The sequence below is a fragment of the Pan troglodytes genome, chromosome 21 (genome assembly GCF_028858775.2).
Source record: "Pan troglodytes isolate AG18354 chromosome 21, NHGRI_mPanTro3-v2.0_pri, whole genome shotgun sequence".
Lineage (NCBI taxonomy): Eukaryota > Metazoa > Chordata > Mammalia > Primates > Hominidae > Pan > Pan troglodytes.
This window is the reverse complement of record NC_072419.2, coordinates 53,594,931-53,609,587: the sequence shown is the minus strand read 5'-3', so window position 1 is coordinate 53,609,587 and position 14,657 is coordinate 53,594,931. Positions and strand designations below refer to the sequence as shown.

General features: G+C 47.7%; 1 protein-coding gene across 48 annotated transcripts in view; it reads left to right on the top strand.

Annotated features, from left to right (window-relative positions):
• Positions 1 to 14,657, top strand: part of ZMYND8 (zinc finger MYND-type containing 8) — a 160,047-nt gene that overhangs the window by 21,410 nt on the left and 123,980 nt on the right. For 40 of the 48 annotated variants that reach the window (XM_054674533.2, XM_054674528.2, XM_063803056.1 and 37 more), the window contains one exon: positions 223 to 293. The exons of 7 other annotated variants lie outside the window; for them this stretch is intronic. In XM_054674533.2, coding sequence (XP_054530508.1) covers positions 223 to 293 — 71 coding nt within the window. Of the gene's footprint in view, positions 1 to 27; positions 133 to 222; positions 294 to 14,657 lie in introns of those variants that run through there. One more of the 48 variants, XM_054674544.2, reaches the window with a different exon arrangement.

Below are 14,657 nucleotides of genomic sequence, written 5' to 3'. Positions count from 1 at the left end.
ATTTGACTTAAAAAAAAAAAAAGAACAACCTAGTGTTTTAAAAAACTCCTTTAGGACTCTTCACACTTTGTTGAAATCAGGTGTGGGTTTCCTCCCCCCAGCCCTGGATAAGGATGAGGGAATGTCTTTAAGGTGTGTTTGTTGCTAGAACTTCCAAATAGCTGCCCCCATGGGGCAAGTTCTCAGCCTTCCTAAACATGAACATAATTTGCTCTGTTTCAGCTTGGCTGAAGAGGAAATAAAAACAGAACAGGAGGTGGTAGAGGGCATGGATATCTCTACTCGCTCCAAAGGTGAGTAAAAATCTTGTATTATCTATTGTAGAGCTAAGGAGGAAATTGGAATTTCTTTTTGTTGTTGTAGTGCAGTGAAGTGTGTGGCTCTCTGAGCCGACGTTGTAACTCTTCTTGGATTTTCAGATATAAGATTTTTTGATGGATGAACCTAATTGATGGAGAGCTCTCCTCCTTTTGGTTTTCTTTCCCTGGTGCCTGTGTAGGGGTCCTGACAGTGAATTTTACCTGTGTGTCCTGACTGAGGGTGGCTGGCTACCTCTCCGCAGGGTGACTTTCAGGAGCCACGGTTTAAATAAAGCATGTTCTGGAAGCCACCAGAGCCTCTGGCTGCTGCTCGTTTTCTGATTTTAACAACAGACCTCTTTGGAATCCCAGAAGTGGGATGAAGTCAGCCCGCTTCATTGGAAAGTGGTGGTCTTGGGTTAGAGATAAAAAGGAAATGTAGAGCTTGCTGGGATGCCGGGGCCAGTGTTTGCATTTAGTTCAAAATTTAGCAAATTAGGACAAACACAATTTATGCGTTTATTCACAAGCCTGGAGTAGACTCCTGAATATCCTCTAATTGAGGGATTGGTACTTTTCATTTGGTCTTTGTGAAAGAGATTTTATGAGGCTTCCCAAAATGAAGCAGTTATTCACTTTTACCTTCAGGGTGCTTTCACAAATGAGCTACTGGAGTATTTTTCGTATCTTTGGTTGATGAAAAGGCTCATCTCCAAACTTAATGGTTGTACCAAGGTGTTTTCATTCCTTCATCAAGTCACTGAGTGCTTTCTTGGAACACACAGCCTTGCACTGGGGGTTATGGGGAGGGAGGAAGAGGCTGGACAGGGTTACTGCATACTGCCGGAAGGAGATTCTCATTTGGCTGCAGAGTGTCGCACAAAGTGACTCCCTAAAGGCGTCTGAAACCAAAAGCATTTTGAGGATTGTTACAAGACAGCGTGTCGCCAGGCGTGGTGGCTCATGCCTGTAATCCCAGCACTTTGGGAGGCCAAGGCGGGCCATCATGAGGTCAGGCGTTCGAGACCAGCCTGGCCAACATGGTGAAACCCCCCGTCTCTACTAAAAATACAAAAATTAGTCGGGCATGGTGGCACGCGCCTGTAATCCTAGCTACTTAGGAGGTTGAGGCAGGAAAATCACTTGAACCTGGGAGGCGGAGGTTGCAGTCAGCTGAGATCGCACCACTGCACTCCAGCCTGGGCGACAGAGCAAGACTCCATCTCAAAAAAAAAAAGACAGTATGTCATTTTGGGGCAAAGTTGAGGGTCCAGTAGTCAAGGCTGGGACCTGGGAAGCAGAAGCTGGCTGCTGATCTCTGGCAGGGGTCACAGAAGGGGAGGCACCCTGGGTGGGAAGGCCTGGCTTACTGGGTGGGTGCTGTGTGCTGGGGAGCAGCAGGAGGAGGCTGGGCGGAGGCAGAGGGCTGCTGCCCCCTCATCACAGCATGACCCAGCCTGTGCTGGGTGGCAGGAAGTTTCAGTGCCATTGATGGTGAAGAGAGCTGAGCCACCAGGGACTTCAGAGCAAGGAAGGTACCTTCTCACAGAGGTGTTTTTGATGTTGCAGGAGCACGTGCCTCTCAGCCACTTCTCAGCCCCCTTGCTGTGGTCAGAATCAAATGTGGTCCAGCAGGAGACGGGGCAAAGTGGAGACGGACTGAAGAGAGGGGGCCAGGAGGGTGGGGGTCTTGTCCCTGTTCTGCTGCTTACCTTCCCCAGGGGGCTTGGACACTGGCTCTGTCCCTTCATTTTTGTATTTGTGAAGTGGGGTGTTGGATTAGATTCTATCCAAGCATGACCAAGCTGAGTGACCATTGTCTCTTTCTCTCTTTTCTCCTACTCCCATCCTCACCCTTCAGCAGCCAGAATGCGCTTCAAAAACGTGGATTGGGGTCAGGCACAGTGGCGCATGCCAATCATCCCAGCTACTTGAGAGACTGAGGTGGGAGGATCAGTTGAGGCCAGGAGTTCGAAACCAGCCTGGGCAACTTAACGAGACCCCCCCCCCCTCCCGCCCCCATCTCTATTAAAAAAAAAAAGTGGACAGAGTGCGGTGGCTCACGCCTGTAATCTTAGCACTTTGGGAGGGCGAGGCGGGTGGATTGTCTGAGCTCAGGAGTTCGAGACCAGCCTGGGCAACATGGTGAAACCCCATCTCTACTAAAATACAAAAAAATTATCTGGGCGTGGCAGCATGTGCCTATAATCCCAGTTACTTGGGAGGCTGAAGCAGGAGAATTGCTTGAACCCAGGAGGCGGAGGTTGCAGTGAGCCAAGACCACGCCTTTGCACTCCGGCCTAGGGGACAGAGCGAGACTCCGTCTCAAAAAAAAAAAAAAAAAAAAAAGTGGGTCAGGTTCTGTCTCATTTTGCTAACTCCTTCTGATGATTTTCCAGTACCCTTCCACTCAGGTCTGAAGTCACCGTGACCTGCCTTCCTGGGCCGGCCCTGTTTACCTTTGTTTCCTTTGTGATGTTCTGTTCACCTTGTGCCATTTCTCCCCCCACTTCACTTGAGCTCCTTGGCCTCCTTCCTCTTGGTTCCTTCCTTGGGGCCCCTGTGTGTCTTTTGCCAGGAGCAGGCTGCCCATTTCTCATTGTGATCTCAGACTTATCTCAGATGGTGGCTCCTCAAAGAGGCTTTTGGTGGCCACCAAGTCTGAAGGAGTCATTTCATTATTTTCTGTTTTAAATATATATATAAAAGACAACGTCTCACTGCACTGTCCTGGCTAGAGTGCACTGGTATGATCATAGCTCACTGTATCCTTGATCTCCTGGGCTCAAAGCTCACTGTAGCCTCAATCTCCTGGGCTCAAGCTATCTTCCCACCTCAGCCTCCTGAGTAGCTGGGACTACAGGTGCACACCACCTCACCTGGCTAATTAAAAAAATTTTTTTTTTGTAGGGATGAGGTCGCAGTGGGTTGCCCAGGCTGGTCTGAAACCCTCGGCCTCAAGTGATCCTCCCTCTTTGACCTCCCAAAGTGCTGGGATTATAGGCATGTGCCGCCATGCCTGGCCAATTTTCTATTACATTTTTAAAATGAACTTTTAATTTAACAGTAGTATTAGATTTCCAGAAAAGTTTTGAGGATAGTGCCAAGAGTTCCCATGTTAGCCCCTGGCTCCACACACACAATTTCTTCTATTATTAACATCATACACTAGTGTGGTGTAATTGTTACAAATAATGCATCAATTTTGATATGTTATTACCAACTAAAGGCCATCCCTTATTCAGATTTCCTTCGGTTTCCCACAAAAGTCCCTTTTCCGTTTTAGAATCCCACTCAGGATTCCTCATTACATTTAGTTGTCTGCCTGGGCTCCTGTTGGCTGTGACAGTTTCTTAGACTTTTCTTGTTTTTGTTGAACTTACCGGTTTTCAGGAATACTGGTCGGGTATTTTGTAGATTGTCCTGTCAATTGGGATTTGTATAATGTGTTTCTCATGATTAGACTCTGGTAAACTGTGGTTATGGGTTTTGGGGAGGAAGAAGACTACAGAGGGTAAAATGCCATTTTCATCATATCACATCAAGGGTATGTATTATTAATGAGATCTATCACTGTTGGCCTTGTGCAGTGGCTCACACCTGTAATCTCAGCACTTTGGGAGGCCAAGGTGGGGGGATCATCTGAGGTCAAGAGTTCGAGACCATCTTGGCCAACATGGTGAAACCCTGCCTCTATTAAAAATACAAAAATTAGCTGGGTGTGGTGGCAGGCACCTCTAGTCGCAACTACTCGGGAGGCTGAGGCAGGAGAATCACTTGAACCCGGGGTGGAGGGGGTGGAGACGGAGGTTGTAGTTAGCTGAGACCATGCCACTGCACTCCAGTCTGGGAGATAGAATGAGACTGTCTCAAAAAGAAAAAAGAAAAAAAAAAAAAGATTTATCACTGTTGATGTTGACCATGACCATCTGGCTGTCTTTCTTCTCTTTCCATCCTCTGCTCTTTGGAAGGAGGTCACAAGGCATCACCCACACTTAAGAAGTGAAGAGCTATGCTCCACCTCCTCGAAAGCAGAGGCTTGACATAAATTATTTGGGGGCCGGATGTGGTGGCTCATGCCTGTAATCCCAGCACTTTGGGAGGCCAAGGCGGGCAGATCACTTGAGGCCAGGAGTTCGAGACCAGCCTGGCCAACGTGGCAAAATCCCATCTCTACTAAAAATAACAAACATTGTATGCCTATAATCCCAGCTACTTGGGAGACTGAAGCAGAAAAATCACTTGAACCCGAGAGGCGGAGGTTGCAGTGAGCCAAGATTCCACCACTGCACTCCAGCCTGGGTGACAGTGACACTGTGTCTCAAAAAAAAAAATTTAGAATTCTTCTGTATGGGGTATTAGTCTCTTCTCCCTCATGTATTTATTCAGTCATTTATCTCTAGCAGTGTGGACTCTGGGATGGTTACTTTATACTGTGGGTTGTAATCCAATACTACTTATTTATTTTATTGCTCAAATCATTCCAGCTTTGGCAGTTGGGAGCTCTTTGTGTTGGCTCTTGTGTCCCCTTGACAGACTCCATTGTTGTGGGGTTTATTTATTTGTTCGTTTGAGACAGCCTCGTTCTGCTGCCCAGGCTGGAGTGCAGTGGTACAATCACAGCTCATTGCAGCCTTGACCTGCTGGACTCAAGCAGTCCTCTTGCCTCAGCCTCCCAAGTAGCTGGGACCACAGGCATGCATCACCACAGTTGGCTAATTTTTGTTCTTTTTATTTGTAGAGATGGAGTCTCGCTGTGTTGCCCAGGCTGGTTTTGAATTTCCCAGGCTCAAGTGATCCTACCACTTTGGCCTCCCAAAGTGCTGGGGTTACAGGTGTGAACCACCATGCCCGGCTGGCCTATTTATTTATTTATTGAGCACTTTCTTGTCTTCTGGCACTATAAGATGTTCCAGGCTCATTTTGTATGTCTTTGCCTCAGCCCTAAAATCATCCATTTCTCTATGGATCCTGGTTTCTTTCTTTCTTTTCTTTTCTTTTTTTTTTTTTTTGAGATGTAGTCTTGCTCTGTTGCCGAGGCTGGAGTGCGGTGGCGTGATCTCAGCTTACTGTGACTTCCACCTCCTAGTTCAAGCAATTCCTCTGCTCCAGCCTCCTTAGTAGCTGGGATTACAGGCACATGTCACCATGCCCGGCTAATTTTTTTGTATTTGTAGTAGAGGCGGGGTTTCACCATGTTGGCCAGGCTAGTCTCGAATTCCTGACCTCAGGCAATCCGCCTGCCTCAGCCTCCCAAAGTGCTGGGATTACAGGCATGAGCCTCCGTGCCCAGCTTTTTTTTTTTTTTCTTTGAGACAGAATCTCGCTCTGTCTCCCAGGCTGGAGTGCAGTTGGCGCGATCTTGGCTCACTGCAACCTCCACTTCCCTGGTTCAAGCAATTCCCCTGCCTCAGCCTCCCGAGTAAGTGGGATTACAGGAGCGCACCACCACGCCTGGCTAATTTTTTTGTATTTTTAGTAGAGGCAGGGTTTCACCATGTTGGCCAGGCTAGTCTCGAACTCTTGACCTCAGGTAATCCGCCCACCTCGGCCTCCCAAAGTGCTGGGATTACAGGTGTGAGCCACCGCACCCAGAGGATCCTGGTTTCTTTTATTGGAGAATAGTATTAGAAACCAAGATGTGGGCACTAAGTGTGCTCATTTTTGTTTGTTTGTTTGTTCGTTTTTGAGATGGAGTTTCCCTCTGTTGCCCAGGCTGGAGTGCAGTGGCACAATCTCGGCTCATTGCAACCTCTGCCTCCTGGTTTCAAATGATTCTCCTGCCTCAGCCTCCTGAGCAGCTGGGACTACAGGCACACACCACCACGCCTGGCTAAGTCTTGTATTTTTTTTTTTTGAGACAGAGTCACGCCCTGTCACCCAGGCTGGAGTGCAGTGGCGCGATCTCCGCTCACTGCAAGCTCCGCCTCCCGGGTTCACGCCATTCTCCTGCCTCAGCCTCCCAAGTAGCTGGGATTACAGGCGCCCGCCACCACGCCCGGCTAATTTTTTGTATTTTTAGTAGAGACAGGGTTTCCCCATGTTAGGCAGGATGGTCTCGATCTCCTGACCTCGTGATCCACCCGCCTCAGCCTCCCAAAGTGCTGGGATTACAGGCACGAGCCACCGCGCCCGGCCAAGTTGTGTATTTTTAGTAGAGATGGGGTTTCACTATGTTGGCCAGGCTGGTCTGGAACTTCTGACCTTGTGATCCTCCCACCTCGGCCTCCCAAAGTGCTGGGATTGTAGGCATGAACCACCGCACCTGGCCAAGTGTGCTCATTGCTACTGGAATGTCTTTGTTCTAGATTCTTTTTTTTTTTTTTTTTTTTTTGAGATGGAGTCTCGCTCTGTCACCTAGGCTGGAATGCAGTGGTGCACTCTCAGCTAACTGCAACCCCTGCCTCCCAGGTTCAAGCAATTCTTCTGCCCCAGCCTTCTAAGTAGCTGGGACTATAGGTATGCACCACCATGCCTGGCTAATTTTTAAATTTTTAGTAGAGATGGGGTTTTGCCATGTTAGCCAGGCTAGTCTCGAACTCCTGACCTCAAGTGATCTGCCCACCTCGGCCTTCCAAAGTGCTGGGATTACAGGTGTGAGCCACCTTGCTTCTAGATTCTCTCAGTAGACAAGGAAGGATATATACACATACTGTGTAAACATTTTTACATGTATCCATCTGTGTCTATATCAGCTAAACATGAGTTCATTCTCTCGTTTGACCTTTTCGCATTACCACATGGATCATTCTAGCCTTATTCCCTGGTTTCTCTGTAACCTCCTCCTCCAACAGTGAGAAGGCTGGCTTCTACTGTCCACCGTTTGTTTACTATTTTCTGGTACATTTTAACCTGATCTACAGTGTTCAGTCTGATGAACTTTAACACACGTTCGCACTCATGGGGCCCTGACCCAGATCAAGATAATTAAACATTTCCAGCATCCAGAGCGTCCTCTATCCCTCTGATTTTGTTTATAGCCTTTGTCCTCACTTTGTATTTTCTTATTTGTTACTCTGCTAGAATGCTGGCTGCTGTATTTTTTTTTTTTTTACATTAAAAAAAATACTTTTTGAGACAGAGTCTTGCTCTGTTGCCCAGGCTGGAGTGCAGTGGCTTGACCTTGGCTCGCTGCAACCTTCATTTCCCGGGTTCAAGTGATTCTCCTGCCTCAGCCTCCTGAGTAGCTGGGGCATACGCTGCCATACCCAGCTAATTTTTTAATTTTTAGTAGAGATGGGTTTTCACCATGTTGGCCAGGCTGGTCTCGAACTCCTGATCTCAAGTGATCTGCTCGCCTCAGCCTCCCAAAGTGGTGGGATTGTAGGCGTGAGCCACCACGCCTCCGGCCTTTTTTTTTTTTTAAGACATGGAATCTCACTGTGTTGCGCAGGCTGCAGTGTAGTGCAGTGGTTATTCACAGTTGCCGTCATAGTACACTACAGCCTCTAACTCCTGGGCTCAGGTGATTCTCTTGCTTCAGCCTCCCGAGTAGCTGGGACTGTAAGTGCGCACCATGGTTTCAAGTTCCCTCTTTAAGCACCCGTGGACCACCATTCTTACTTACCCCAATGATTTGAGAGGCAAGGTGCCATTGAGATTTAAAACACCTGGCTTCTGGCTGGGTGGCTTATGCCTGTAATCCCAGCACTTTGGGAGGCCAAGCACTTTGAGAGGCGGATCATGAGGTCAGGAGTTTGAGACCAGCCTGGCCAATATGGTGAAACCCAGTGTCCACTAAAAATAGAAAATTAGCTGGGTGTGGTGGCAGGCACCTGTAATCTCAGCTACTCAGGAGGCTGAGGCAGGGGAATCGCTGGAAACCAGGAGGCAGAGGTTGCAGGGAGCTGAGATCGTGCCCCTGCACTCCAGCCTGGGTGACAGAGTGAGACTCCGTCTCAAAAAAAACAAAAACCACCTGGCTTCTAGAGCCAGATTTCCTGGTTCTGTCTTGCCCCCTTTCTAGCTGAGTTATTCCTTGTGGCTAGGTTTCCTTTTGTAAATGGGGATGATAAAGATAGAAGGTTATGGCTAAGATGAACTTTGCTCACACAGATAGAATGCTCAGAATGGTTCTTGGGGCCGGGTGTGGTGCCTCACTCACGCCTGTGATCCCAGCATTTTGGGAAGCCGAGGTGGGCGGATCATGAGGTCAGGAGATCGAGACCATCCTGGCTAACATGGTGAAACCCCGTCTCTACTAAAAATACAAAAAAATAGCCAGGCGTGGTCGCGGGTGCCTGTAGTCCCAGCTACTCAGGAGGCCGAGGCAGGAGAATGGCGTGAACCCGGGAGGCGGAGCTTGCAGTGAGCAGAGATCGCGCCACTGCACTCCAGCCTGGGCGACAGAGTGAGACTCCGTCTCAAAAAAGAATGGTTCTTGGGACAGGGTGGCTGCTCAAAAATGTTAGCTATGATTTGCATCAACTTAGAGACAGTGAATTTTTATTGCTAGGTCTGTCAGGTGGTGAGAATGACTGTTCTGCCATTTCCCCCACTTGCAGCCTCTAGGAAGAAGGTCTGGAGGCAGATGAGGAAACCATGCCCGGAAGACCCCCTGCTTAGAGGGGGCACAGTGAAGAATTGTGGGCCGGGCACTGTGGCTCACGCCTGTAATCCCAGCACTTTGGGAGGCCGAGGCAGGCGGATCACAAGGTCAGGAGATCGAGACCATTTTGGCCAACACAGTGAAACCCCGTCTCTACTAAAAATACAAAAAATTAGCCGGGCGTGGAGGTGGGCGCCTGTAGTCCTAGCTACTTGGGAGGTTGAGGCAGGAAAATGACATGAACCTGGGAGGCAGAGCTTGCAGTGAGCCAAGATCACGCCACTGCACTCCAGCCTTGGTGACAGAGCGAGACTCTGTCTCACAAAAAAAAAAAAAAAAAGAAATAATTGTGTAGGGTTGCCCAGCAGGCAGGCTCGGGACCAGATAGGAATTTGCTTCTCTCCATCTAGGAGTCCAGTGCTTTGCACTGCCCTGCAAGCTTCCTGTCCTGTTGGCCTCTGTGACATTTGAAGAAGCCATTCTGCAGGTGTTTGGAAGGATTTTCTCGGGTGCTTGGGAATTCTTGCTTTGGTAGGGAATCATTGAGGGGAAGGGATCACCTTGTTTTGAGGGAGAACTTTCCCCAAGGATTCTCTGGGGTGGTTGTCATTATGTGAAACTGAGCTCTCGTGCCCCATAGTGCGTGGCGGTTGTGGTAGCTTCTGTTTCCAGAGCACCTTTCTGCCGGAGCCACTTGGCTTAATATTCAAAGTCCTGGGGTTAAGATTGGGGTTGCTGAGGTTCCCAGAGCTGAAGTCTGCATGGTGAAAATATGATGTCTGTGAAGCTGACCGGGATGAAGCCTTATCTCTTGTTCAGTCCCAGTGATCTCAGCGTCCACAGTGGGATGATCTCCAGGCTCAGTGAACATGTTTTTTTTTCCTCCAGCCTGCTTTTCTTGGGAAGTTTAGGGACTCTGTTCCCCTGTGACATGACCCGGGTCAGGGTCCTTCGGTTCTGAGCAGGAAAGGGATGGACTGCAGGTGGTCTGTTGGTGTGAAGCTGCTCCCACTGCATTGGTGGGAAGGCTGGAGGTCCAGGCCACTCTCGGGAGTAGAGCCAGCCCGGAGCCTCCTCAGGGACAATAGCGCAAAGTCCACGTGCACATCTCTGGCCAGGGAAGGGCTAATATCCTGGACACCTGGACCCAGCAGCGCTGTCCCCACTGGGAAAGAGATGGGTCCTCAAAAGGAGATAAGGTGACCACTCTACCATCTTATGAACCTGGCAATGTGTTTTTCTCTACTTGCACTTAGAAAACAGGTGCTGAGCCGTCCTCTTCTTGGGAAACTTAGAAACTCTGACAATAATTGGTGCGGAATTCCTCAGTCCTATTCCTACATCTAGTCCATGTGACCTTTCAGGTTCTCTAACTGAATTTCAATTTTTACGCCCCTCTCCCCTTGACACATACTCACTTATTAACTGAGTAATTCCCAAGCCAGTCATTGCCATTATGCCAGCCTTGGCATTTAGTAGAGCGTTTTAGCTCTCAGGAGACAAAGCTTTCGAGCTTTCAAGATGTCAGGTTGACATTTGTGTCCGAGGGTAATGATCCTGCTGAAAGATGCTCCTACATCAATGGGAAGTGCCATCTCGATGCCAGGTGTGTTTGCGTGGCTAATATTTTCTGAGTACTTCATGGCATGATATGCAAATTACTTCATTTAATTCTCATACTAATTCCATGATGTGGGTGTGTCATTCCCATTTTACAGTTAAGGAAACTGAGGCTCAGATGAATTAAGGAAGTGTCAAAGTAGGGATGGAACTAGAGTCAGGTTTTATCTTTATTTATTTATTAATTATATAGAGGGTTATTGCCGTGTTGCCCAGGCTGGTCTTGAACTCGTGGGCTCAAGGGATCCACCTACCTCGGCTTTCCAAAGTGCTAGGGTTACAAGCGTGAGCCACCACTCCCGGCCCTTTGATTTATTTTATTTTATTTTATTTATTTATTTTTTTGAGACAGAGTCTCCCTCCGTCACCCAGGCTGGAGTGCCTATCTTGGCTTACTGCAGCCTCCGCCTCCTGGATTCAATTGATTCTCGTGTCTCAGCCTCCGGTGTAGCTGGGGTTACAGGCACCGGCCACCACGCCCGGCTAATTTTTGTATTTTTAGTAGAGACAGGGTTTCACTGTGTTGGCCAGGCTGGTCTCGAATTCCTGACCTCAGGTGATCCACCCGCCTTGGCCTCCCAAAGTGCTGGGATTACAGGCGTGAGCCACCGTGCCCGGCTGACCCTTTGATTTTTAAACCTTTTTTTTTTTTTTTTGATAAGAGTGTTTAATGTCCCTAGATTTTAAACCTTTGTACTTAACCATGACCTGTATTCCAAGGGTTGCAAGTCAAATGCCTGAAGGGCCCAGCAGGTAGATCAGTGATTGTGGCTGGCATCTGGGGATGCAGGGGGAAGGGGAGCTTTGGTGAATGGGAGAGTGTGCCAAAGTGGGGAGGGTGCCTCCATCTGATTGCTGACCAGCAGGAATATGGCTCATCCGCTGTGGCCAGCTGGGATTTTCTTTTCCCCTGTAAAACTGCCTCATTTAGAAATGTGGTCTATGTAGACTGGCTTCTCTAAAGATCATGCGTGAACCCAACAAAACACATTTCCGGGTCAGAAGAAGCTGAGGGCTTTCATTTTGCATTCCCTGTGCGAGACTGGCCAAGGCACAATTCATTGCAGAATTTGGCCTCACCATGCGTGAGTCAGAACAAGCGCCTTGAAGGCCAGGGATTTGCAGCCTGAGAAATGATGTACTCCACGGGTTGAATTCACGTCTTTATACAAAGGCTCCCCTGTTTGGGCTGCTTGCGTCTTGATCCTGCCATGTGTGCGTTTTGTGGTAATGCTTGTGGTGTGTGGATGCCAGCCTGCCAAAGCTGAAACCATTTTTAAAAATGTCTGTGTAATGTCACCGGCACAAGGGAATGAACGACTTGGAAACACGCACAGATGCAGCGGAAGCCCAAGATATTAAAATCTTGAACAGTATCATTCTTGCAGAGATTTGCTGGGGGTATGGATGTGTTTTCAGAGAAGGATGCTAGAGAATATACAATTATAGCAATTTGCTAACCAGCCCCAGACCTTAATTAGCACAGGATCCTTGTTCTCACTGTTGTATGTAAATTAAGACTTTCACAAAGGGATTGTTTATGAGGACGGCTGTGAGATAGAGACCTTCTGTCATTTTTCAAGGAAACTCTTTCAGAAAATATAACCACAAACACTTTTAAATCACAGCGCGATGCAGAAGTGCTGAGAATTTTCCTTTCAAAAAATGAGCATCCATATTTTTAACCGTATTTTGGCTCCTCTCTATCTCTGACAGCCCAAGAAGTGCCATCCGTGTACTGTGCAGTGGAAAGAATTTATTTGTGAGTTAGATGACTACCAGATTGTTCCTCTCCTAACAAGGTCTAAAATATCCCAGAACTCTGAAGATGTCTGATTATGGTTTTGCAAATGAGAAATCTTCTACCTTCTCTTGGCCAGCATCGTCTCTACTGTGCATCTGTTCATGGAATCCTGTCGGCAGTGTCTGTGCAATTTAGCTTTGTGGTTCACTCGTGCAAACCTTGTGTTTGCCCCATTTTTGAAGCATGACCCACGTTATATGTTTGTGTGACTATTATTATTCTAGAAGACTGTGATCTAAAATCGACCGTTTCAAGCTTAGTTTAAAAAGAACCATCTCTTCTTTTTCCTAGCCTGTAGAATAAGCATATCAGGGCTGAGGCCTTTTAGAGATCTGGGTACTTTTTATTGCCTTATTAAAGTCGTCATTCTTTCATTGTTCTCTATTGATAGTGGATCCTTTACCGATGACTTGAGGTGATCAGTTTGGAAAGACCAGGTGTCATGGCTGTGGGGGGGGGGTGAGGGTGAATGGAATGATAATAAGCCCCCTTCAACTTCCTGTGACTCCCCTCACCTATCCTGGGCTTTCCTGGGAACCTAGAGATCCAGCGCTTTACAGACTTAAAAAAAAAATACCTTTATTGACATATAATTCACATACCATACAATTCTCCTTTTTTTTTGTTTGTTTGTTTGAGACAGGGTCTCTCTCTGTCGCCCAAGCTGGAGTGCAGTGGGACGATCTCGGCTCACTGCAGCTTTGATTTCCTGGGCTCAAGCAGTCCTCCCACTGCAGCCTCCCGAGTAGCTGGGACTACAGGTGTGCACTACCACCCCTGGCTAATGTTTATATTTTTTTGTAGAGATGAGGTTTCACTATGTTTCCCAGGCTGGTCTTGAACTCCTGGGCTCAAGCGATCCTCCTGTCTTGGCCTCCCAAAGTGCTGGGATTGCTGGTGTGAGCCACCACTCCTGGGCCCAGTTCTCCATTTAAAGTGAATAGTTTGATGGTTTTTAATATATTTTCACGGAGACCTGGTGTGGTGGCTGTGACACCTGTAATCCCAGCACTTTGGGAGGCCGAGGCGGGTGGATCACCTGAGGTCAGGAGTTCCGACCAGCCTGGCCAACATGGTGAAACCCTGTCTCCACTAAAAATACAAAAAATTAGCTGAGTGTGGTGGCGTGTGCCTGTAATCCCAGCTACTCAGCAGGCTGAGGCGGGAGAATTGCTTGAACGTGGGACGTGGAGGTTGCAGTGAGCCAAGATCGTGCCACTGCACTCCAGCCCGGGTGACAGAGCAAGACTGCCTAAAATATATATATATATATATATTTTTTTTTCACAGAGTTGTGCAGCCAACACCACAATCAGTTGTAGATTTTCATCACCCCCAATAAGAAACTTCATACTCATTAGCAGTCACTTCCCATTCCCCCGTTACCCCTGTGCCTGGCAAGTACCAGTCTACTTTCTGTGCCTGTGGATTTGCTTATGCTAGACATTTCATATAAATGGAATCATACAGTATGTGACCTTTTGGTCTGAGTTCGTTCACTTAGAATAATGTTTTCAAGGCTCATCCACATTCTTGTAGCATAGATCATCAGTACAGACAGTCCCTGACTTACAGTGCTGCGGAAGTGACAATTCAGTACAAACAGTACTTGGCATTTTGGATTTTTGATCTTTTCTCTGGCTAGCATCAGTATGAGACTCTCTTGGGGTGCCAGGCACCTCCCAGTCAGCCACATGATCACGAGGGTAAACAAACAATCTATACGACCATTCTGTTTTCACTTTCATTATGGTATTCCATAAATTACATGAGAGAGTCAACACTATTATACAATAGGCTTTGCATTAGATGATTTTGCCCAACTCTAAGTGTTCTGAGCACATTTAAGGTAGGCTAGGCTAAGCTGTGATGTTCCCTAGGTTATGTATATTCGACGCTTATTTATTTATTTATTCATTTATTCATTCCTCCCTCCTTCCCTTTCTTAATTTCCTTTTTTTTTCTTTTTTTTTTGAGACGGAGTCTCACTTTGTCACCCAGGCTGGAGTGCAGTGGCACAATCTCAGCTCACTGCACCCCTCTGCTTCCTGGTTCAAGCGATTCTCCTGCCTCAGCCTCCTGAGTAGCTGGGACTAGAGGTGAGCACCATCACGCCCAGCTTAATTTTTTTTTTTTTTTTTTTTTTTTTGAGACGGAGTCTCGCTCTGTCACCAGGCTGGAGTGCAGTGGCACTATCTCGTGTCACTGCAACCTTTGCCTCCCAGGTTCAAGCGATTCTCCTGCCTTAGTCTCCCGAGGAGCTGGGACTACAGGCATGTGCCACCACACCCAGCTAATTTTTGTATGTTTAGTAGAGACGAGGTTTCACCATGTTGGCCAGGATGGTCTCAATCTCTTGATGTGATCCACCTGCCTCGGCCTCCCA